At 30.2% G+C, this 27,609-nt stretch overlaps 1 protein-coding gene across 2 annotated transcripts in view; it reads right to left on the bottom strand.

Moving 5' to 3' along the window:
* The window catches only part of slgA (proline dehydrogenase slgA), a 308,586-nt gene that overhangs the window by 37,312 nt on the left and 243,665 nt on the right, over positions 1-27,609 (bottom strand). For both annotated transcript variants that reach the window (XM_075362377.1, XM_075362378.1), the window contains one exon: positions 4,983-5,157. In XM_075362377.1, coding sequence (XP_075218492.1) covers positions 4,983-5,157 — 175 coding nt within the window. The remainder of the gene's footprint in view (positions 1-4,982; positions 5,158-27,609) is intronic.

The raw sequence follows: 27,609 nt of genomic DNA, 5'->3' as shown, positions 1-27,609 counted from the left end.
TTCGGTCAGGTGATTTTAGAATAATTAACACAGCTTCAAATAAAGGGCAGACAGGAGTAGGTTTCATAACGAACAAGAAGATAGGGAAGAGAGTAGAGTATTTCAAAATGTATAGCAATAGAATCATTGTAATAAGGATAAAATCGAAACCTAAACTGACAACAACTGTTAACGTCTATATGCCTACAAGCGCCCACGATGATGATGAGGAGGTAGTGTGTACACAAAGAAATTGATAAAGCAATTAAACACATAAAAGGGGATGAAAATTTAACAATAGTTGGAGATTGGAATGCAAGCATTGGAAAAGGAAAGGAAGGAAATATAGTGGGTAAATACGGGCTGGGCAAAAGGAGTGAAAGAGGGTACCGACGTATACAGTTTTGCACGAAGTGTAATTTAGTAATTGCCAACACCCAGTTAAAAATCATAATAGAAGAATATACATATGGAAAAATCCAGGTGATACTGCAAGGTATCAGATTATATCATGGTTAAACAAATATTTAGAAATCAACTCGTCGATTACAAAACTTACCCTGGAGCAGACATTGATAGCAACCATAATTTAGTGATAATGAAATGTAGATTGTGTTGTAAAAACATAAAGAAAAGGTGTCAGATGAATCAGTGGAATTTAGAGAAGCTTGAGGAAGAGGAGGTAAAGAAGATTTTCGAGGAGGACATTGCAAGAGATCTGAGTAAAAACGATAAAGTAGAAAATGTAGAAGAAGAGTGGAAGAATATTAAAAGGGAAATTCTTAAGTGAGTAAAAGCAAACTTAGGCAGAACAAAGAGAACTGGTAGAAAACCTTGGATATCAAAGGATATATTGCAGCCAATGGATGAAAGTACAAAATATAAGAATGGCGGTGATGAAGAAAGTAAAAGGAACTATCGACAATTAAAAAATACTATAAACAGGAAGTGAAAACCAGCGAAAGAAGAGTGGATTAAAGAAAAGTGTTCAGAAGTGGAAAAAGAAATGAACATTGGTAAAATAGATGGAGCATACAGGAAAGTTAAGGAAAATTTTGGGGTACATAAAAACAAAGATGGTAGACTGATTTATAATACGAAAGGAAAGGATGATAGGCAAGTGGAATATATTGAAGAGTTATATGAAGGAAATGGATTAGAAAATGGTTTTAGAGAGGAAGAAGAGGAAGTCGAAAAGGATGAAAGTGGAAATACAATACTGAGATCTGAATTTAAAAAAATATTAAAAGATTTGAATGGCAGAAAGGCTCCTGGAATAGACAGAATTCCTGCCCAGTGCAAGTGTTAAAGCGATAGATAAATTATACAAACTGGTGTGTAATATTTACAAAAAAGGGGAAGCTCCATCAGACTTCAAAAAGAGAGTTATAGTCATAATACTAAAGCAGGCAGGAGCAGATAAATGTGAAGAATACAGAACAATTAGCTTAACTACTTATGCATCAAAAATCTTAACTTGAATTCTATATAGAAGAATTCAGAAGAGAGTGGAAGAAGTGTTAGGAGAAGACCAATTTGGTTTTAGGAAAAGCATAGGGACAAGGGAAGTAATTTTAGCACTCAGATTAATAGTAGAAGGAATGTTAAAGAAAAACAAACCAACACACCCAGCATTTATAGATCTAGAAAAGGCATTTGATAATGTAGACTGGAATAAAATATTCAACATTTACAAAAATTAGGGTTCAGGTTCAGAGATAGAAGAACATTTACAAGAACCAAACAATGACAGTAATAATTGAAGAACGTAAGAAAGAAGCAGTAATAAAAAAGGGAGTCCAACAAGGATGTTCCCTATCCCCGTTACATTTTAATCCTTACATAGAACTAGTAGTTAATGATGTTAAAGAACAATTTAGATCCGGAGTAACAGTACAAGGTGAAAAGATAAAGATGCTACGATTTGCTGATGATGTAGTAATTCTAGCTAAGAGTAAAAATGATTTAGAAGAAACAATGAATGGCATGGATGAAGTCCTACGCAAGAAATACCGCATGAAAATAAACAAGAACAAAACAAAAATAATGAAATGTAGTAGAAATAATGTAGATGAACCACTGAATACAAAAATAGGAAATGAAAAGATTATGGAAGTAGAATTACTAAAGATGGATGAAGCAGGAGCAATATAAAATTCCGAATAGCACAGGCGAAACAAACCTTCATTCAGAAATATAATTTTTTTACATCAAAAATTAAATTTAAATATCAGGAAAAGATTTTTTAAAGTATATGTTTGGAATGTAACTTCATATGGAAGTGAAACTTTGACAATTGGAGTACCTGAGAAGAAAAGATTAGAAGCTTTTGAAATGTGGTGCTACAGGAGAATGTTAAAAATCAAATGGGTGACAAATGAAGATGAGTTGCGACAAATAGATGAAGAAAGAAGCATTTGGAAAAATATAGCTAAAAGAAGAGACAGACTTATAGGCCACATATTAAGGCATCCTGGAATTGCCACTTTAATATTGGGGGGTAGGTAGAAGGGAAAAATTGTGCAGGCAGGCAACGTTTGGAATATGTAAAACAAATTGTTAGGGATTTAGTACGTAGGAGGTGTACCGAAATGAAACGACTGGCACTAGATAGGGAATCTTAGAGATCTGCATCAAACCAGTCAAATGACTTAAGCCAAAAAAAAAAATTAGGAGGCCTGTGCCCAACAAAGGTATGTTTATAGGCTGATGATGATGATTATGAAAGTTTAGTATACTTGACCAAAGCAAATTATTTAATAACGCACACAATAATGTAGCTTTGATGGAGTCAGAAAGACTCAGAAACATTCAAAAATCGTTTTGAAGAAACATATCTACTGCAGCATCCCATGGTGCATATAACTGTAAAAATTATCTAAGAACCTGCTGAAGGTGATACCTATGTAATGCAAAACATCGCATCAAAATTGGTCCAATTTTTGAGGAAAAATAGTAACAGACACACACGCATATGTGTGTGCACACACACACACACACACACACACACACACACACAAAACCTGTTACCCAAACGCATATACAGTCTCCATTTCATTGTGGGTAAAAATAAGAGTCTAAATAAATTATAAGTTGTCTTTTTTGAAATAAAATTATATTAGATGAGTTCTCAATGTCAATGCCACCTGTTGAAAAGATGTCAAATAGTAAAAAAAAAATAGAGTTTAGCAAAATGGAAAAAAATCATATTTTCCATTTTTTTTCTCATAATGCATTAAATTTAAAATGTGATGAGTAAGAAATTCTTAAAAAACATTAAGGGAGTAAAGAACACTACTGCATACTACCAGATGATCTCCCACAAACGATCCAAAGACAGTCAGTTCGCACCTGTATTACTTCAACCTGTTTTATGAATTACATCCATTATTACTGACTGCTTCTGTACTTAAAAAAAGCAGAAATGCCACTAAATTTGTGTGCAATACAGATTTTAAAAAGCAATAGAGTTACAGATATTTATAGTCAAAGAGAAGTATATGGTGATTGGGTTACAAGTGAATCAAGTAAGAGAAAACAAAAACTTCTTACTTAATGAAGATGAAATGTTCATAAAGATCATTTTAGAAGAAATCTCTCTAGTGACTAAACAACTGAAGCAAAATATTTATAATGAAACCTGTAAGAATAGATGATTCTTCACAATGGATTACAAACCTCATTTCCTCAAATTTCAAGGTCTCTCCTGCATAAAATTGTTGGTGCAACTCAAGTTCAAAATTATTTAATCTAGATCAATTTTTTCACTACTATTAGGAGACAATATAAGGAAACAGGAGCAGCCTTGATATTTCCTGATTGTTACATATGAGAGAGCGGTGGATATCTTAAGCATATGATGAAATAACAACAAAAAAAGTACTGGAAGTAAGTACCAAAAAATATCATTTAGAAATTCTTTCACAAATGATTAAATTCAAGCAGATTCTGAGCACATGGAAAGCAATGGCAAGAAATTTCTGGTACTCTAAGAAACTGTTTCAATGTAAACCAGAATAAAAATAAATTCACCGTTTTAAAAATGAAATGTTTAATTTTTTCCATCATATAATAAATAAAAAACAACCCATTGTCTAGCCGCATTGTTTTATTTCATGGTAACACACTCACTCACAACATCTCAAACGCTATTTCAAAAATCTGGCTGAGAAGTATTTCAGTACCTATAATACAGCCCTAACATGACTCCTAGTGGCTTTAATCTTTTTTCCTTAAATAAAATTCTTTTGTAAATATAAAATAAATATCCTTTTTATTATTACTTTTTAAAATCTATTATAGCCAAATATTCTTCACTTTCTAGGTGATCCTTGTACATAAATAAGTAGATGCACTGATGACTTTCTGAAGTGCTTTGATTTGATTAACCTAAAACAAATCAGTTAATTCATGAGAAATAAATTGCTACCTGACACAATGAAGCATCTATAAGACTTTATCTTTTATCTAAGCTGATTATTAATTTAAACTTTTATGAAGCAAAAAATTACTATCCTCAGTTATAAATTTTTTAACCATTCTACAGAGAAACACCAAGGGTGCACTGGTGCTGGAATGCAAAATTCAAATTAATGAGCTGATTAATTAATTCAAAATAATGCCAAACAAATTGTGAGCTGATAAAAAAATATAACCTATAATATGAAAATCAGACTGCACAAAAGTGGCCCTTGCTTTTAAGTATCTGTAAGCAAACAGAAACAAAATACGTCGCTAAAAATCAAATTCACAAAAAAAAGTTAAAAATTTGACACAGTAAGTTCTACTTTTTATCAATGTAAATATTGAAATGAATGTGCATTTTTCATAATATTGTCATGCAGCCAGCTGCCTATAGCTGCAGACCATATTCTTGCGATCTGTTATAGTACAAAATCAAATGTTCCAATTTATGATCCCTGCTACACACACACACACACACACACACACACACACACACACACACCATTTTAATTTAGGTGGGTAACCAATAAAATACTTACTCTCACAAGTGTGTTAACACGACGCACCATATTTCTGAACATTTCTTCCTCTTTTTTCGATAACTGAGAAATAAGTCGAACCATACGGCCTTCTTTTATGCTTGGAACTCTGAATGTATCACTCAGTTCAAAATTTTCATCAACAATACCACTCCATGGGAATAAATGGATAACTCTGAAATAACAGAGGCCACCCTTAATTTGACTATTCTTTTCATATTACAGAATTTTATAATTAATAAATATGTATACATGATATTTGCAGAAGACATCAATCAGTAAGAAAGGTATATATAATGAAAATTCATTATAATAAATAAAAAGGAGACAAATTTTCAGTACAATTAAATTTTGAAAATATTTTGCTGAACAATTATTGCAATCAATTTTTAAGTAAAATTTCATTACAGAATCCCTTGATTAGAATGGTTAACAAATCCTCCCTATACATCATATATTTCAAAACTGCACAAATCAAACTAAAAAAAGCAATGGGAATACATATAATGAATCCTGGAAAATATCAAATTCATAAACATGTTTGTTTTTTCTTTCTCAAAATGTATCTATATTGCAGTACATGTACTTTAAATCATTGAGGAATATGTACATGTAGGGATTTAAAAATTTATAGTATGGAGTAAAATTTACTTTTCATAAAAAAAATTATTTTTTTACAAAACTGCATCATTTTTTTTACAGAAAAAATATTTATATTTTCCAAAAAAACAATTTAAAACTACAAAATAAAAAAAAATTGTATTCTTTATCAAAAAACTTATCTAGCTTCAATTACAGCAGTAGCTTTTTTCCTCTCCTCCATAATTTTGCGATAATCAATCTGCTTATCCAGCCCTCGGCAAACATTCATGCTTCTCTCTTCATTTGAATAAACCTCTAAAATGAGATCTTTTACTTCTTCAATCGTTTTGAACAATTCCTCAAGTTTTTTGACTGACATTTCCTTGGTTATGATTTCTGTTTCCTCTGCTTCCTTTTCATCTTCTTCTTCAAATGCCAGTTAATGCTCAATTTCAAGAAGATAATTATTTAGTAATTAAGAAGATAGTTAGATAGTAATTTAGTTATTTTTAATACAATTCCAATAATTCGCTAACATTTGTGATTTGTGAAAAGATTCTACCAGACTGTTCTCATGCAGTTGTCTGTTACTTCTTCCCAAGACTTGTGAGTGCTTTAACTGCTTGTTGAATATCAAATTTTCTTCAAAATTCTTTTATAGCGATTGGTTTATCTCCCGCTGTAACTTGAATTGCTCGGACAAAAGTTCTTTGCTTATAATATACTTTGAATGTAGAAATAACTCCTTGGTTATAAAGTAGTCATATTTGGTAATAGAACTATTGATTGATAGAAACATCAGTTTTAATTTGAAGTAAACTTTGGCACCTCCAAATAGAAGAGTTAATCTATCCTTGGATGCTTTATAACCTTGTGTCATTGCTTCTTTTCTTTGCAAAAATGTTCTTCTTGACATTTTTTTTTCCAGAATAGGCCAGTTTTATCAACACTGAAGATTTGATGATAACCATACCCATTTTCTTCAATTATTTTTTTAACTCTTCAGGGTATTTGGCCGCTGGATCTTTATCAGCACTCGGCACGTCACCTGTAAGTTTAGCATTTTTTAGGCCTGATCAAGCTTTAAAATTTTCTAACCAGCCTGTACTTGCATTAAATGTTCCAGTAGCCCCTTGATAGTTTTCTTTACGTGAAGAAAAAATCTCAATGCTTTGATCTTGATATTGTTTCCATCAATAGGAATGCGCTTTTGATTACAATCTTCAAACCAAATAAATAGCAAATCTTCCATTTCAATCGTTAATGGGCTTCTATTTCTAGTACACTGCAAACATAAAGATGAAGATGCAATTGTGCCTTTTCTTGGTAATTTCTAGCTCTGTTTAAAACTGCACGTATTGTAGACTCACTGAAGTCTAGTGCTGTTACCTATGTTTGCTTTGTATTTCCCACTATCAAATCGCTTAATAAATTCAGGCTTTGTATGCAAAGCGATGAGTTTTTGTTTATTACTCTTTCTCGATGAGTTTTTGTTTATTACTCTTTCTCGATGAGTTTTTGTTTATTACTCTTTCTCATGTCCATTTCTATAAACGGTAATTCTTACATAGAGAATTTATTGACAAAAGTATTGTTAAGCAGAAGAGACATACGTTCAAAGATATCGATTACTGGAGAGGAACTGAAGGCAAGGCTGGCTATATGTAAAGTTTTTTCTTTATTTAAAACTTTGTTATCAACAATACATATCTATTTTCATAAAATATTATTTAAATGGCGCATTTAATACTTTCTTAGAAAATATAATTTAACAATTTAATAAATTAAAATTACAAAATTATGTGAAATCCTGCATTTTTATTAATCTGTAAAAACTTGTTGGCTTGTAAAGTATATTCATAGCTTCCCAATATTTAATTAAAAAACTACATAATTAGCAAAATAGAAATACAATATTAAAAAAAAAATTGACTAAGCTCAAAAAAGAGATTACTATTAAAAATTCCCTTTGAGTAACTAGTTGGAATATTAAACATAAACTAAGTTCGTTCCCTATTATACAATAACCAAATAATACATATAATATAGTAATGATTATTACATATTAGGTAGTAGTCATATGCATTAAATTTACTAATAAATAAAATTATGAACGAACTTTGAATATAACAATTAGATGACGAAAGTTGTAATATTAACAGAATTAAAAAACAAATAAATAGGCAGATTTATTGCTGTGCTCTAATCATGTAAACTACAATCCCTGAGATTCAGTTGCAAATAATTCAGAAATTTTGCAAAACAAAAAAAAAATTCACTTGCTGAAATCCACTCATCAAATTTGGTATTGCATATATTAAAGGATGGTCTCAAATATTTTTTGTGTACAAACAATCAAGGGATTTTTGTATTACAATAAAGATGTTAATGAAAATTCAGCATTACAAAGCTTTTTTTATCACTTCTATGTGATTAGTTCTTAAAAGACTGGTAATTTATTTTGAAGGAAATGTTTTAATTTAATTATATTTTTTCTGTTTACAAATGAATGATCATTTAGAACTTACATTACAGCATTTCTGGAATTCACTGCAATGACTCAATCACTTCTCTTACTGCCTTTATTCTATTTCTTTTTTAAATGTCCCTCATGCCCACCTAAAACCAAAATGTATGATACGATGCTTTTGCATAATCCAACTAAAACTGTACAGTAATTTCTTCCAAATGCAATGGAAATTAATTTATCAATCAATCTAAGCAAGAAATTTTTTATCTGAGAATAGTGATGCACATTATTGAAGATATAAGAAATACGTTAGAAGAAAGAGAAGAAGAAATAAGTATAGGAGGGCTAAAAAATTAGAAGCATAAAGTTTGCTGATTATAGAGTAATTCTATTTGACAGCACACATGCGCTTCAGAGACTGTTAACAGCCCTAGAGGAAGGAATGAAAATAAATATAGGAAAAACTAGTGATGGAGGTAAACAACAAAATAGATTTAGCAGTAAGGACAAATGAAGAGAGATTAGAAAAAGAAAAAAATAATCGGCTACTATAATGACAGAATGACAGGACTGGAAGAGTGCAATGGAAATAAAAGAAAGGATAGAGATGGCAAAGGAAGCCTTCCTTAACACTGCAATGGTCACGCGGTTCAGCAATAAGCGATTGGTCGCGCAGAGTACTATTGTAATCCATGAGGATTTGTTTTAGTCGTAAATTTTGTAAAAATAAATTTTATCAGAGTTGGGGTTGTGTAAAACAAAGTAAAACACAAATTTTAATATAACTTTCAACTATTTATAATGAAAATTATAATTATTATTAGCAAAAAAACAAATGGTGTTTTAAAACAACTGTACTTATAAACTCCAAAATCGATTACATATTTAGAACATAAAATAGATGACAAAAACTATTACATATTTAAAATAAAAAAACAGATCTATGACAAAAAACACTTTTTTGTCATACTTATGTAAGTTTAAAATATTATAATTTACTAAAAAATAAAACTTGTGGTATTTACAAAACAAATTTAGTGAAAACTCCAAAATAGATTACATATTTAGAACACAAAATAATAACAATACATATTACATACTTAGAACACAAAGTGACAAACAACTCTATTACATACTTAGAATAAAAATAAAAATCTGGCAAAAAATGCTTTGCTGTCATAATTTACATAAGTTTAAAATATTTATGCTGAAAATATTATAATTACTAAAAACCCAAAAGCAGGTATAATACTGAAACGTGGTGTTCATGATGTAGGTGCCACCTGGGGTTCTAAATACCAGCAAGTTGGTTCTGACTTTTTTGCCTACCAATATAGATCAATCTATCAAGATGAGATTGAGGACTTTGGTCTTCTATAAGAGTACTTTTTTCTTCTATTTCTATATTTTGAGCTACCTCATGAGTATTCTCAGTGTCACTATCCTGAACTGTTTCTTCAACAAAATTTTCCTCAACTTCATCTGAGTCTTCAACACCAATTACAGTTTCACTGTCACTTTCGACCTATTCTAACCACTGCCGTACCTGTTCCTGATCACGTTCTGACATATTCAATACAAGTACAACACTATTTATATAAAAATTGAAAATAACTGATTTCTAAAACCGAGATTCTGTTATTACGTAATCAGTCACCCAAAGTACAATGGTAATCCAAGGGCAAATAAAAGCACACAATACATACACTATGTCAGCAAGAACACTGAAACTGCACTGACACATCCAGTGGGTAGTGACAGAAAGGTAGATGACTTCTCAAGATCATAAGTACTGGCAACTGCTCATGGTGACTACAAAAAAATGCATGGATTACAATAGTAACCCACATGACCACTCCAGTGTTAAGAAGAGGGAATTACTATGTAGTAAAAGTCTGGACTTAGAGTTAAGGAAATGGCTAGACAAACGGAGTGTCTTGTTGTATGGAAGTGAATGAGGAAGTAACGATGAGGAAGAGGGAGAGGAACTAGATTTAGGCTTTTGAGATGTGGATATGCAGAGGTATAAAAAAAAGTAAGATGGACAGATAAGATGAGTAAGTAATGAACAGGATTAAAGAAAAAAAAACACTTATGTACCAAGTACAAAAAAGAAAACTGGTTAGGTCATGCAGTTAGAGGAAGTTTAATCTTGACAACTGCACTGGAAGGTCAGTAGATGGAGAAAGAAAGCAAGTAAGAACAAGGAAGAAGTTAACAGATGACATGAAGATTGGAAACTACAAGTGGACAAAGAAGGCTTGGAAGAGAAATGAATGGGGATAGAGGTGGTGTAAGGGACCGGCTGCCAGGCAGAACATCTAATGGTGATGCATGTTACATTATCAGAGTATTGAATTCTTTTGTTTTAAATCCACTGTTTATGGTTTAAATTTTTTTCATTATTATGGAAAAAACTGATCTTTCTTTAACTACAAATTTTAGGTCTGTCAGAAAAACTCAACGTCACAAAGAATTTTAATAACACTTCTTTAACAGCCTCAATCACTTCAAAAGATTCTAATAAAACAAAAATGAAAACTGTAATAACATCACATATAGGCCTTATAAGGAAAAACATCTCACTAAACCTTTATATGAGAACCACGACAAAGTTGTAAAATGGAAGTAGAATTATAATAACACTGAAACTGAACAGATAACTTTCAAAAATGATCACAAAAGAGGTTTTTGAAAAAAATTTACTTACTTGACATTTCAATTCAGAGATTACAAAAAAATATTTTTCTTTAGATAAAAACATAAAGATGAGAACTAGAAAGGTTGCACTGATAAACATAATTTTAAACTTATCACTCTGTAGAAGTGAAAATGAAATTTTAAATTTGAAGCAAATGCTGTGAATGTCCAGCAAAGTCATCAGTATTTTTTTTAAAGAAACATTCTAGTTTTAAAATTGTCAAAATTAAGGACAATGTCCTTAATTTTACCTGATATAGCATAGACACAAGTGATAAACACTAGGCAATTTCTACTATTAGTCACATCACTACAATGGTATGTGAGAAAAAGTCACTATGTCTGAGAATACTGATAACTAATAGTGGAATCTTTATTAGACAAAAAAAAAAATTAAAGCAAAATAATAAGAATCTAGAAAAAAGTTCATAATAAAATAGAGGGGTAAACAATTAAAACTACACCACAAATTATGTTAATAAGCCTACTTATTATTGCTATTACGGATAATTTATTATTAGTTTATTATTATTATTATTATTATTATTATTATTAATCTGTGAGTATCTAAGTCAACTAGTATAGCATAATTTAAATGGAACCTGAAGGTAGCTGCAACTCATGTTTTTGTAATGACAAGGTATTTGTAACTGTTTAAGTCTTGGAGGGCCAAACCAATAATTAATCTATTAGTAATTTAAACCCAAGAGAGTTAATGAAAATACAACAACAAATAGTAGCCAAAAATCCAAACTGAAAAAGAGTATTAAAATTAAAATAGTACATTATGTCCTTGATCAATTGATCTTCTACACTGGAAATAAACAGCTTAACCGGCATATATAGTTTTATTTTAAGATTCCACGCTCTGCAAGTGTTTAATTGGTAACAGGTATGTAATTTTGTTTGTACATAAATGTATATGTATGAGATGCATGTCAAAAAAAAATTGAAAATGAACTTATTTATTTATAAATGTAATGATGGAGGGGAAGCAAATGATTTCTACAAACCCTATATCATTCTAAGCACTTAATAATTTGTGGTAATATTTTATTCTTGGATATTATGGCAAACTTTTAAATTGTTCACTAATCCAAGGACGTTCATTCTCATGAAATATTCTCAAAGTATTTTATTCTTTTTATTATAAAATCAAGTTAATAGTTTTGTAAATAGTGGACCTTGAATTCAGTCCAAAACAAAAATGAAGATTAGAATTATAATGATGTAAATAATTTCAGCTTCTTTCTAGTATAGATTTTAAAACATTAGTTGCATAATAAAAATGATTACGCTAATTAAAAAAAAAAAAAAATTCAACATATTTCTATCAGGTCATAGGCCAGATTCATACAACTCAGATGTGTAACTGTATTATATATTTATATATATATATATATATATATATATACATATATATTAACAAGCCTATTCAAATGAATGCTGTGCTACTTAGACCAATGCTATAAATAAGATTAAACACTTCTTTCTTTTTATTACTGTCTATGCAAAAATGAATATGACAATTTTTTTATCTGATCCTGCATGCAAAAAATTTGTGTTACATAACAATGATATTGCTTTGTTTATCATTATTTGAACATAAAAATGGGGCAATACAATTCATTATTAAAATAGTCATTTATCTGATTGAAAGATATGTATACAAGTGTTGAGTCACAAGTTACAAGATTAAGAAACTAAGAACAAATTTTACAGTATTACAATTTCTTAATCATATCAACAAAATAGAATTCTGTAAATAGTAAAGTGATAGAAGGAAAAAAAGCATAATGAAAAAAAAAGTCTTAAAGGCTAAAATAAAACTGAGATTGTGAAATCTTTATAAATTATTCCATAAGCGGTTATGTTAAGGAAAATTATGTCTTCCCTAACTAGTATTTTAAGTTCAAAAATTTTAGCTTTACGTTCATCTGCACAAAAAATTCTACCCCATGATATATGAATGACCAATTACTGATAACTGGACTTTGACATGAAATTCTAATTTGTTATTTCACAACTGTTTATAAACAAAATAAAACTATTCATTCTATTTCTAATTATTTTGTCTGGCACTTAATAAAACAATATCCACTGTAATTGTGTTTTTAACTTTGTAATTTGAGACTACTCTAATTGTATTGTACTCATATCATAAATAAAATTGCATACCTTATTGCAGATAAAGGAGTAGTTTGTTTTTCTAAATGCTATTCTCAATCACAGTGACAGAGTTTAACAGCCTCAAGTAAAACTTACGACTTATTTTTCTATCTAAGCCATTTATACGCTAATTAAATAATACTTATTTCATAAAACGAAACAAAAACACAAGCAATATTTACTTATTAAATACTTTTAATAATTAATTGTACTGATTATTATAAATAAAAATAGCTGTGATAAAATTAAATAATAGCTTTGATAAATAAATATAGCGATGATACGATCATAATAAATCGGTTATAACAATGAAATTGTTGTTACATAAGATAGCCTCACTCAGAGTAAGGTAATTAATAAGAACACACAGTGAGATTGACTGATATGTGATATCTTACCCAAATGTTATTATTTAGCTCTCAACTGAAATCTGGTTAATCTACAGTTTATGTAGGAAGGCTATAATACAATTTATTTATTTCACCAACAACTTACACCGTATATCTACAAAAATATTATTAAACATGCTGTAACCTACATTAGCGATAGCATGGAATTAAATGCATTCCTGCTGAATATGTCAAATATTCAACACTAAACACATCAAATGTTAATTTAGTTCTTTTAATTATTCTAAAATTTTTGCAAGAGAAAACTTGTTTGAATCACTTACAAAATTCTGTTTTGTAAATAATGGTTTTGTTTTATAAAGTATATGGTATTCATGTGAAAGATAAAAAAAAATTAATTTTTTTTAAATTATCAAAACTGTACTTTCTGTTTTCTAGGTATGAGGATTATTTTAATATATTACTATATAACAGTATAAAAATTGGGTCTTTATCAGCAACTTTATTCTAAGTTTACTGTATGGAAAAGATGTTTAGTAAAAAATGAAAAGGAAAACATTGGTTTTTTCCATTTTTTCATATCATACATGATTGAAAAACTGCAAAACTTTTCACAACCGACAGTCTGAAAGATGACACAAAAGTCATAGTTTTCTAACCAATAACTTCAATACCAGTTTGTTTTAGCAAAAAAATGACTTAATGGAAGAAAGAGAAATTAATGGAGAAAGAGGCTTTCATTGAATGCTGAAAAGTTTAGAACATAAATATAACAATTTCTCAATGGATTGTGAAATTGTGAACATTGTGTAATTGCATGTGGAAGGTTTCTTATAATATGAAACGAACTTTTTTACCTTACTATGTATTATCCTACTAAAATAAAAATGTTTACATTTATAAGTGTTTGAAAATAAAGCAATGTGAAATAGATATTCATGCAATTATGTATAAATTGTATTTATTGAATTTATATAACATTGGTACAGTATAACAAACATTTAGCATATTACATATAGTTTAATTTTACGTTTAATAACAGCAATGTACTGTCAGAGTCAGCATCTGGAACGCGACTGCCTCATAGACTGCCCCCACTCGCTCTTGAACAGTGAGCAGAGAAATAAATCCACTAGAAACGCTTAACATGCCGCCCCTGTTGAAGTAACTGACTTCAAGCATCAAAAAGGAAACAGAGTTTATTCAAGGCTCTTTTAACTAATCCCTTGGCAGTACAAATGTTGGCGATGCAAGCCCTACCATCAGGTCCGTAGTGTAGTTCTTGTATTCTACCTGATTCCCAGTGGAGAGGAGGCCAGAATTCTTCTCTAAGAAGCACCTATGCTCCTGGCTGCGGAGGTTTATAATCCTTCTTCCACTTATTTCATTGTTGAAGGGTTGATAGATATTCATTTGACCAACGACGCCAAAAGTTCTGGTACATATGTTGAAGATGTTGCCATTGATCAAGCCGGTTAACATTTACTACAGATAAATCAGGTGAAGGAATTGAGGACAAAGGATTACCACCGGTAAGGAAATGAGCAGGAGTTGGGACTTAGGTCATTCGGGTCATTAGACAGACTAGTAAGTGGTCGGGTGTTGATGCAAGCCTCAATCTTAATTAATAAAGTTTCAAATTCATCGTACGATAGAATATTCGTTCCCAGTACTTGCTTTAAGTGATGTTTAATAGTTTTTATTCCAGCTTCCCAAAGGCCGCCAAAATGGGGAGAACGAGGAGGAATGAAATGCCACGTTATACCGTTATCAGCACAAAATGAATGTGTTTGATGACGATGATCTTCAGAAGCTAGCATTTGTTTTAATTCACGGAGTAAATTATTAGCACCAATAAAGCTTGTGCTGTCAGAATAAATATGTTTAACGTTACCCCGTCTTGTTATCATTCTTTCAAGAGCGTCAATAAATTTCTTAGAACTCAAATCTGGAACCAATTCTAAATGTATAGCCTTTGTAGACATACAAATAAATGTCACATAAGCCTTGGTTGGAGTAGATCTTCTTTGCATAACTCGACAGTAAAGAAATGGGTTCTATTCCACAATTTTCAAATGGGTATACAGGTTGCACTCTATAAGAAGGCAGATCGCCCATTAAATGTTGAATGACCTTAGGAGCAACTCTACTGCAATTGAAGCAATTTCTAATGATTGATCGTGTGAGTATTTTACCATTAATTGGCCAGTACTTGGTTCTTATAGCTGCAAGAAGAGCCTGACGGCCTGTATGCAAAGTATTAAGATGTTTATGTAGAGCTATCAGTTTTGTTATTTGATGAGAGGATGGTAGAAGAATTGGATTTTTGAAATCTGGAGGAATAAGAGCATGTTTTAATCTTCCACCGACACGGATGATACCATTTTCATCTAAAAAAGGAACTAGAGATTTTAATTTATTGCTCACTTCCCTACCATTCTGTAGTTGATTTTTAATTTCACTAAATTCTTCTTGTGTGTGTTTGATCCAGATTATTTCAGCCTTATTTCAATTTTTAGCTGTCAAATGTCCAGTAGCCCTTTGCTCAGGATTCTTACAATTTTTTATGAAACGAATGCAAAGAGCAGTTATACGTAACAATTTTTTCCATGAAGAAAACCTATTTATTAAATCAAATGAAGTTGATGTACCAAACTGAAGTGTTGTTTGTTTTCGTTCCTCAGATTCTGAATTGGTGGAAGTAATTTGTATTGGCTTGGGCCAATAGTCTTGACGTTTTGGCAACCACCGAGGTCCCTTCCACCATAACTCACAACATAATATAATATAATATAATATAATACTTATCAGGGCACACGGATCTTGAAATTAGATCTGCCGGGTTATCACTTGAACGAATATGCATCCATATACAATTCTGATTCAAATCTTGAATTTGTGATGTTCTATTTCTTACATAAGTTTGCCAAGTTTGAGGAGGTGAATTTAGCCAATGCAAAACAATTGTGGAATCAGTTCAAAGAGTGATGCTCGCAATATTAATATCTAATGCATTACGTATTTTTTGTATTAGTTTAGCTAATAGTAAAGCTCCACATAGTTCTAGTCTAGGTAAAGATATAGATTTTAACGGGGCTACATGAGATATAGAACATAACAATTTAATGTTAATAATGTCTTCTTGAGTGGTTCTAAGATAGAAACATGTTCCATAGGCTCTTTCAGAAGCATCTGAAAATCCATGCAGTTCATACCGTTGATTCGTATTACCGCTTGCGACTCGTCTATCCACGGATAAATGATTCAAAATTTGTAAAGAGTTTCTGTAGTTTGTCCATTTAACTTGAATTTGCTCAGGAACCATTTCATCCCATCCCAGATCCTTTATTTGCCAGATCTCCTGCATAATTAGTTTGGCAGTAATAACGACTTGAGCAACTATTCCAATAGGATCGAATAATTTTGATATATCAGACAGAATAAATCGTTTAGTGATGGTAGTTGGAGGTTTCGTTAAATTAATTTTAAATTTAAAGGAATCGGAGGAAGGTGCCAAAACATTCCTAAAGTTTTAATTGCCTTATCGCTAGATTCTTCTACAGTAAATCCAGATTCACGACGTTCATTTGGAATGTTCTCCATTATAGTAGGATCATTAGAACACCATTTGTGTAGTTCAAATCTGCCTTCCTTCAGGAGGGATATCAGTGGTGACTGTACTTCATATATTTGCTCACAAGAATCATTTCCAGTCAAAACATCATCCACGTAAAAATGCTGAAGTAGATACTCAGCTCCCTTCGGAAAGGATTGTTTTTCTTCGTTTGCGACTTGAACTAATGTTCGTATTGCGAGGTATGGGGCAGATGCAGTGCCATATGTCACAGTTTTAAGTCTATAAATATTAATTGCCTCAGCAGGATCATTCCTCCACAAAATACGCTGGAGATCGCGTTCATCTTCTGCAATTAATATCAGTCTATGCATTTGCTTTATATTGGCTGTGAAGACGTAAATAGGAATATGAAAGGATAATAGAATTGTGACAATGTCTCGTTGAATTGTAGGTCCAATCATGAGTACATCATTCAGAGAGTTGTTGGTAGATGTTTTAGACGATGTGTCAAAAACTACCCGAAGTCGTGTAAATTAAGGAGGCATCGGAAGATGCCTCCTTAATTACCGGATGATGCGGCAAATAGTATGTAAGGTTCGGTTCATGAAGGCTGGTTATTTGTTCCATATCACCATTCTCCAAGTATTCATTTAAAAATTCAGTATAAGCTTGTTTCAACTCTGGTTGTCTACTAAATCTTTGTTCCAAAGACCTTAATTGTTTAGTCGCATGCTTCTTTGAGTCGCCTAAAGTAATAGTAGGATCTGTAGAAAATGGTAAGCTGACTATAAATCTGCCATCAGATTGACGTTTAACATGATTATTATAATGTTGTTCACAGGCTTCTTCTTCAAACGTTTTTGAATTTTTTATTGGTAGTTCTTCTATCCTCCAGAAAGATGATATAAGATCTAAATCGTTTAATGCAGCAATATTGTAGTGAGTAATAGTAGTAATGGAATTAGTTTCAATTTCTCGTGATTTACCTGAAATAATTGTCCCACTGAAAATCCAACCAAACTCTGTATTCTGAAGAACTGGTAAATTAGAGCCAAGCTTGATTTGTCCTTCTATTATTGTATTATAGAAAATAGTAGTACCAATAAGTAAGTCAATTCCTCTACTCTTGTAAAAGTGTTTGTTAGCTAAATTTACTTCATTTGGAATATTAAATTCTTTGTGTATTGAAGATGTAGAAAGATCATGGGCTATCCTTTTCAACACCAATAACTCTAGCTCTTCTTCAAAGTTGCCAAATGTTGATTTAATAGTAGTTCGTACGGAATATTTAGCTGATGTATTTGAGTTCCCAGTGCCGATTATTGATGTTGAAGTTTTGACTTGTTGAATGCCTAATGCAGCAGCAAGTGACTGGCTTATGAAACTTGATTGGTTGCCGCTATCTAGAAAGGCACGACCTGGATAATAATTACCCTGAGAATCTGCAACCAACATTATCGCTGCTGCTAGAATTACTTCTTGATTTTTACTTGAGCAGGTAGCTACAATATTAGGCGCATTCCTTGGTTCGGATTCCTTTTCAATCACTTGGGAATTATATATTTTTTGTGAATTTTCAATATGAAGTATGCTATGGTGTCGTTTTTTACATTGTTTACAAGAACATGGGCTTTTACATTGAATGGCCTTGTGTCCCTCCTTTAAGTAGTTTAAACATAGATTATGCTCTCTTACCTTAGTGTATCTTTGGGAGGAAGTACAAGTAGTAAATTGATTGCAAGAAAAGGTTGCATGGTCTTGTTTACAAATGGCACAAACACGTTTAAAAGAATTGATATTTGTATTGCAGAAAGTCCTTTGTACTGATTGACACGAGAGTTTTTATAATTGTTTGTGTTAAATGTCCCTTTGATGTGCGGTTTAGATAGATGATTTATTTTTGTCAGTTTTGTTGAATTATTTATCATAGAATCGAATATATCATGAAAATCTGTCCAATCTTCATAATTGCCGGAAAAGGAAGGTAAAGGTATATGTGGGAGTTTAACGACACCAGTTACGTCAGTTTGTTCAGGAGAAAGCTCGAAAGGATTACTTGTTTCAGGAATTTTACGGGCTGAAAGAATATCTTCAATTTTAGCACGGATATCAAAATAACTCTCTTCAAATGAGACGTATTCAGCTTCATCATTTTCATTATAATCACTAGTAGCAATTTCTTGAATTTCATTTTGGATGACGTTGAAGTCGGTCCGGCATTCTTCAAGTTTCTGTAGTCTCGAAGTTAAATTTGATAAGGATTGGATTTTTGCATTAAAGGTAAGGAGATAAGTCTTTATGCTAGTGACTCGTGCCTTTACATGTCCGCGCCTAGCTCTTAAGAGCTTCATGCTTCGTTCTGAGACCTCTTCCTCGCTCTCCTCATTTGAAGATATGTTTAAAAATATCACAACCGAGTACTGAGATTACAAACTGAAACTATAATTAATTGTACTTAGGTACGCTAAATATATGATTAATGATAAAGAAAATGTTAAGTAGTACAATGCATAAACCTAGCTACAAGAATATATTAAATTACATACGTCAAAAAACAAAAAAAAAGGGCTATCACTTCAATAATAATAATACAACAAATAGTAAATAGACTGATATTTATAGATACACCGATGAATATATCAGTTTAGTTATCTAAAAAAAACTTTTAATTTATATTCTGTAGAGAATAATTATTCTAAAAGCAATAAAATTCAATCATATAAACATTTCTGGGAAAAGATCAATTAAGTAAAGATAAGAAAGTTTTATACACAAATTCAAAGACTGTAAAATGGAATAACATAACAAACATGAGTCATAAACATCAGCATAGAAGCCAAAATATAGATTTCATTACTTTAAGGTAAACACTGTTAAGAGAAATTTAGGTCGTTAAAATTAACTGAATGTAGAAAAAACTAAGAAAAATAAAATAAAATCTGTTTACAGTAACAATTAAGTAGAATTAAACTCTTAATATTTAATAAACGACTTAACCTCATATAAGGTTGAACTTAAAATTATGGACACAATATAACGAAAATGTAACAAACGTGTTAAGAAAAAATGTATACTGAGACAAGTAAATAACACAAAATTGAAATGTGAAAAACTTAGGTAACACAGAACAAATGCAATATTTAAACAATACTGAACATAAGCTTAAATATTTAACGTAAGTGGCTTGTCAATCTTAAGGTACAATAAATTAACTTTCATTACTTACAGATGTACAACATAAAATATGACTTGACTTGCGTCGAATGATGCGTATCTTTCTCACCAGAACCTGACTCGTTGGCCAAACTAACGTAAGTAGAAGAAAGATTTGACTACCTATGCGTTGCGAATGTCTAGAAGCATAAATGAAGACATAGGTGTAGAAACAAAATCCGATCTGAGATGATGTTGCTGGAAGATCAGATTTTGAATATCCATACGTCAAACGTTTATCTTCACGTAAATGGCGAATGTAAACACGTTTATACACAGCACTCAAGACCAAACAGTTAATTATTTGGAAAATCTTGAACTAGTTTAATACACTTCCGTTTAAATACACACTTAATCTTGAAAGCGAACTGTTCATTAAATTCATTTAATTACTGTTTCAAAACTTCGTTTAATACAATCGTTTAAATAATCATATTGGGGTCACCAAAAAATGTTTGAAAATAAAGCAATGTGAAATAGATATTCACGCAATTATGTATAAATTGTATTTATTGAATTTATATAACATTGGTACAGTATAACAAACATTTAGCATATTACATATAGTTTAATTTTACGTTTAATAACAGCAATGTACTGTCAGAGTCGGCATCTGGAACGCGACTGCGTCATACACTGCCCCCATTCCCTCTTGAACAGTGAGCAGAGAGGTAAATCCAATAGAAACGCTTAACAATAAGTTTGTGTTAAATTTAAATAGAATAAAATTCAATTTTAATTTCCAAAGAAAACGCAAGATACACTACAAATAACATGATTTATCTAAAATATTCAGATAGAATTAGAAAATTAATTTTATTAGGCCTGTTGGTATTAATATATAAATTATTTATATAATGATGTGTTATACATTATAATTATTTATTTCACATATCATTAATTATACTAAATTGAATTCTATAAAAATATAACAATTGATCGTAAAAAGGTAAAACAGAGTTATCGTTATCAGTCATGTCAGTATGAAGGTCTCAATTGTTAGGTTGGTAATACTGTTTTACACTAATAAACATAACAACTGAGACCTTCATACTGACATGATGGATAATGTTTTACCTTTGTTGATTACCTTTTGACGATCAATTGTTATATTTATATTTTTATAAAATTCAATTTAGTATAATTAATGATATCTGAAGTAAATAATTATAATGTATAACACATCATTGTTCCTGAGGATGGATTAATAATCCAAAAGCACTTGAACATTACTATTAAAGATTGTTGGTAAGTGGAAACTATTATATAAATAATTTAGAACTGACAAAGTCATCAACTATCAAGTGGTGGGAGAATAAAAAGTGATGAAAAGAATTTCTTAAGATTTACAGTCACATCTTACTAGTAGAAATGTTTTATTTCCATTTGCTAATTTCATATTGCACAATTGAATGAGCTAAGATTACATAATTATTTATTAGTTTCTGTTTTATTTACATTATTTATTAAATGTAAACATAATAAACATTTATTTTTTCAATTCATGCATGCAGTGTAACAGATGTTCAAACTTAATGTTAAGTGAAATGTTATTTAGTTTTTTTTTTACGCCAGTGCTATAGGCAATACAAAAAGTAAAAAATACATCCTAATACAGAAATGTCCAGTACAAATATCCTTTTTCCCCAATATCCATTTCTGAGAAAAACTGTTCTATAATGGTAACAAGATTTTCTCTATTCATCCATGTACATTATTACAGTATCAGATTTAAACTTAAACTTTGTGTTCTTAGTCACTTCTAGTTAAAATAAAATCAATTTTTTTTTTAATGCAAATTTCTTGCAGTTTAAAGTTATCAAACTTTTATTAAACTCCTTCTGATGTACTAAATATGTAATCACTCACACTTACTAAAACACCTTCCCAAAACTGGCATTCCTTATATAAGGGTTTTTAGCAAAATAAGCTTTCAAAATGAATAATAAACAATAAAATTATATTCATATGCAGCTTACAACATATGTCTGACCCCAATTGCACAGTGCGTAATAATTAAAAATTAACAATTAGCCAACAGATGTTAATACAATACTTTAATTTATCCATGTTTTTTTTTACATTTATCTGTAAAATGTGAGTGCAAAAAAAAATACTGGCAAAATACTAAAATCAATAATTCATTAGGTTACCTTATTCGAACTAAATTTGTATAACATCATAATACGTAAGGTGTTTTGTGGTTTTTTTTTTATATGCATCTATACCTACTTATCAGATACACTACAAAATATCAACCACAAAAAATTTACCCAGACTATATAAAATATTCAACTGAGCAAACTCTAAAGTTAATATGTCACATTCCATAAAAGTAAAAATATGATACATAACATATTAATGGTTATTATTAATATAAGAAATCAACTAATTTTAACAGAAAAAAATAATTTAATCAATTGTAAAATAAGAACAAAGACTTTCATTCTGTTAATAACATAACAATTTTTCTGCTGAACGGAATGGTGTATCTGTTAAGTTAATATCATTCCAGTTCAAAATTATGTAAGTATACTAAACAGATTTAAAATATTAAAAAAAATTTCCATCAATACTTATATAAGAAACTAGTTATACGAAATGCAAATTCAAAATAACCAGTAAAAGAAAAAAAAATAGAACCAGTTTAAAGCAATTCATTTAAAAAAAAATAAATTATTACTAAGCAAACTACTAAACAAGAATAAACACTTATTAGTATGCTTAATTAATCTGATCTCATAACAAACTTTATAGGAGATAATATAAGAGAACTCAAATACAGTAAAAACAAAATACTTATTTAGAGGATGGCTGGCAAAGAATAAAATTTCTTTCTAAAATTTAAAACAAAAGATAATTTATGTGTTATTTGCATCTTTATGTTTTGAAACTAAGAAATGAATTTATTCATAGCTTGTAATTCAAAATAGAAGAATTAGGATATATTTCTTTATCTAATTTTTGCTAACCTTTTTGTTATTGATTTTAGAAATACACTTAACATTTGCATATGTTGAATTTGAAAAAATTTCTAACTTTTCCTGTTTTAACAAAAAATAATACTTTTTGTTTCTATTGATAGGTTGAGTAAACTGACTCTGTTCAATTCTATACTATTTTGAAGAAATTAAATTATGTAACACTGAATTAAAAAAAAAAAATATTCTGAAATATTTTAAAATCATTTTCTATATTATTTTATTTTAATTTTGTAATTTTTAATGCACTTCCATCACAAAAAAGGAAGCTTTTTTTAGTATCTGTTATTGTGTGGCAAAAACACCTTGGATCTTGCACAGCCATAAGATATCATATTAATTAAATAAAAATAATATTACAACAACTCTCTATTACTAAATTAAAAAAAAAAAAAAAACAATAAGAGACCAACTTCTTTCTAATATGACTAGAAATAATATATTTCTCATATCAGTCAACTTGCTAAAACGATTCTGAATAAAAAAAATCCCTTTTGGCACACTGGAAGGCAGGGGTAGATTTCACCAGTGCTAAGTAGAGGATAAAAAAGATTTCCACCTTAAAGTTAAGAAAAACTTCAAATTTACTAAATACCACAATGATTGCATGTGAAATAAATTTCACATGTTTAGCATACAAGTATGCTAACAGTAATTCTTCTTACAATTTCAGCAACATTTTGGTCATCACTTGCTGTAAGAGTTGGTCATATCCAACTCTTTCAAAGAAATTGTTTGTAAAATTGTTTCAAACAAAAATTGTTCGAATTGTTTCAGACAAAAATTGTTTTAGGTAATGTTTAGAGGACTAACAACCACTTTAAACCAATTTGATACTGCCCCTATTAAAGGAGATATGATATTTTTTTGTCTTCAAAATCCCATTTTCCCACCCCCTGGGCCAATGGTTGGTGATATCAAAAAGCTTTACTTAGTTTTAGGTCCTTATCCGAAGAATAGTAGGAACTTTATACGAATTTCATATTTTACTTGAAAGTTATAGTGATATTTTGTTTTTTCGAAAAAGCCCCCCTATTTCCACCCCCACAGTCTGATTTTGCCCATTAACAAACTCGAACACAAAAACACAGTCAAACTCAACCATGATTGGTGCAAAATTATGGCAGTTATCGTGTCCACAAGAAAGTGAAATATATATAAATGTATATATAAACTTTTCAACTGATGGTTGTTTTGGGGTCTGGGGGATGTGAAACATGATGATATGTTGAAATTTTCCAGAAGTCAAATCATGGTACTAATTACAATAGGTCTTCTTATGAAATTTACCTAACACACCACGCCTTTTAACAATCTGATATGATATAAAATTTTAATGCAGTACAAGAGTTTTACCAGACAGAAGGATATTTATTAAATAATTAGTTAACAACTGTAAACAGTTTTACAAACAAAATGTAAAATATATTAAAAAGAATTAATTTTATCATCACCTCTCAAAATATTTATCATGAAAATAAAGTTTGTTCGCATCCCAACTGATCTTTTAAACTTACAAGAAAAAACCAACTTACTATTTTTAAAATATAACAATCCAAAAAGTTTCAATTATGTATAAAATAATGATGAATTAACATACATATTTATGAATCAATAAAAAATATTCTTAGAATTTATGAAAAACTGGTGAATATTTTAAATTTAAAATAGTGAAATGAAAGTTAAAAAGTTTTATTATAGTTAGTACAACATAAAAAATTACAAATAAATTTTTAATTCTTAATGAAATTCACATAAGACAGTCCAACTTAAAAATCATGCCAGAACAAAGACAAGTTAACTTTCACAGAAACTTAATTTTTGATATTTTTATTAAAATTCTTCAAAATAAAAATTGTATATCTGTGTGTTAGGTGACATAACTACAATAGTTACAAATGAAATGATATGATTTACAAATTACTCTCAAGAAAAAAACAACAAACATCAAATGTTAGGATAGTTAGGGGAGTAAAGTGGTTGCTCATTGCCTTATTCAGGTAGCTGAATAAAGTAGTATACATCAATATGCCAAGTCCAGCAAAATGTAGCTGCTACAAGTGACAACTTCACTCTGTTCAACCACAGCAACTGGCTATAAATTGAACATCATTTAAATCATCAGAAAAAGCTACTCTGACTGATAAAAAAGGATAGAGTTGGTTGTAGCAGTTGGCAACAGTGTTTATGAATGTAGTTATATAACACAAGTGCAGAAGAATATAACAGTAATAGCAGGTTAGGGCTCACTTCGGTCGCCCTTTTCATGTAGCCAGGTAGTTCTGCCCTCCTGGACCACCCCTGCTTTCATTATCCCATGATTGTATGAATAATTCTGATAACTGAGAAATAACAATTAAAGACTTAAAAGTTCTCTTTCCTCTGTTTCCCTAGTTCTTGATGTAGAAAGCTCCTGCTGTAGACAAACATATCCCTTACGATTCCCCTTTCCTCTACCCTAGAATACCTTATATCTCGGGAAAGGGTCAATGTAGAGAGCTGAAAATTAGATATGTTATAAAACGCTTTTTTTTTTTGTCTTCAGTCATTTGACTGATTTGATGCAGCTCTCCAATATTCCCTATCTAGTGCTAGTCATTTCATTTCAGTATACCCTCTACATCCTACATCCCTAACAATTTGTTTTACATATTCCAAACGTGGCCTGCCTACATAATTTTTTCCTTCTACCTGTCCTTCCAAAATTAAAGCGACTATTCCAGGATGCCTTAGTATGTGGCCTATAAGTCTGTCTCTTCTTTTAACTATATTTTTCCAAATGCTTCTTTCTTCATCTATTTGCCGCAATACCTCTTCATTTGTCACTTTATCCACCCATCTGATTTTTAACATTCTCCTATAGCACCACATTTCAAAAGCTTCTAATCTTTTCTTCTCAGATACTCCGATCGTCCAAGTTTCATTTCCATATAAAGCGACACTCCAAACATACACTTTCAAAAATCTTTGCCTGACATTTAAATTAATTTTTGATGTAAACAAAATATATTTCTTACTGAAGGCTCGTTTAGCTTGTGCTATTCGGCATTTTATATCGCTCCTGCTTCGTCCATCTTTAGTAATTCTACTTCCCAAATAAAAAAATTCTTCTACCTCCATAATCTTTTCTCCTCCTGTTTTCACATTCAATGGTCCATCTTTGTTATTTCTACTACATTTCATTACTTTTGTTTTGTTCTTGTTTATTTTCATGCGATAGTTCTTGCGTAGGACTTCATCTATGCCGTTCATTGTTTCTTCTAAATCCTTTTTACTCTCGGCTAGAATTACTATATCATCAGCAAATCGTAGCATCTTTATCTTTTCACCTTGTACTGTTACTCCGAATCTAAATTGTTCTTTAACATCATTAACTGCTAGTTCCATGTAAATATTAAAAAGTAACGGAGATAGGGAACATCCTTGTCGGACTCCTTTTCTTATTACGGCTTCTTTCTTATGTTCTTCAATTGTTACTGTTGCTGTTTGGTTCCTGTACATGTTAGCAATTGTTCTTCTATCTCTGTATTTGAACCCTAATTTTTTTAAAATTCTGAACATTTTATTCCAGTCTACGTTATCGAATGCCTTTTCTAGGTCTATAAACACCAAGTATATTGGTTTGTTTTTCTTTAATCTTCCTTCTACTATTAATCTTTACGGAAATAGACGTAATAAAACAAATAGCAGTATTTAATGGTTTTGATGTTGAAGTTATAGAAAAGATATATATAAAAAGCAGAGAATTAAGTACCATGACAGTTTTACACAATTGCAACAAGAAAATAACACAGAGATTATTAATAGTTTTTTCTTAGAATACAACTATACAAATAAAATAATAGAAAAGATTACTAATGTTAATGATAAAAATAAATATAAAAAAGCTTACAAACCAAATTATAAAATATTTAAATAATAATAAAAGTAATGGAGAGGATTTAAGAGGAATATATAAAATTAAATGTAATGAATGTAATAAGATTTGTATTGGTAAAACTAACAGATCTTTTAAAAAGAGATTCATGGAACATTACAATGCTAACAGAAATGAAAAGAGAGATTAGTCTAATACGGCTGACCATTTGTTGTTGTGTAGGCATAGTATTACTGATTATAAAAGTAATTTAGAGATTTTAGAAATTTGTAACAATGGTAAAAGAATGAGTATACTTGAAAAATATTATATTTATAAATTTAAACATAAGTATGAAATGATTAATTAACAGATCGTTTTTGAAGATGATGATTTAATTATTGACAGAGTTGGTTGTAGCAGTTGGCAACAGTGTTTATGAATGTAGTTGCATGACGTTTTAAATTTATTATCATTCCAGTTGATACTGAATTGTGTTGTTCAAGTTTTGTGGGTTATTAAGGTTCATATTTTCTAAATTTTTAGTTTTTATTTATTTATTTTTTGTGTTTGAAGTAATTTTGGAATTTTGTACCAACTGATGACACTGGATCCCACGAAAGTCAACTTTTGGTATTAGTTTTTTAGGTTCTGTTACTGTGTTGGTAGTTATTTTGCTGTTATTTGAGTTGTACATATATATATATATATAAAATATTACATAAGTAT

Source organism: Lycorma delicatula, chromosome 4, assembly GCF_047948215.1.
Source record: "Lycorma delicatula isolate Av1 chromosome 4, ASM4794821v1, whole genome shotgun sequence".
Lineage (NCBI taxonomy): Eukaryota > Metazoa > Arthropoda > Insecta > Hemiptera > Fulgoridae > Lycorma > Lycorma delicatula.
This window is presented reverse-complemented; position numbering and strand designations above follow the sequence as displayed.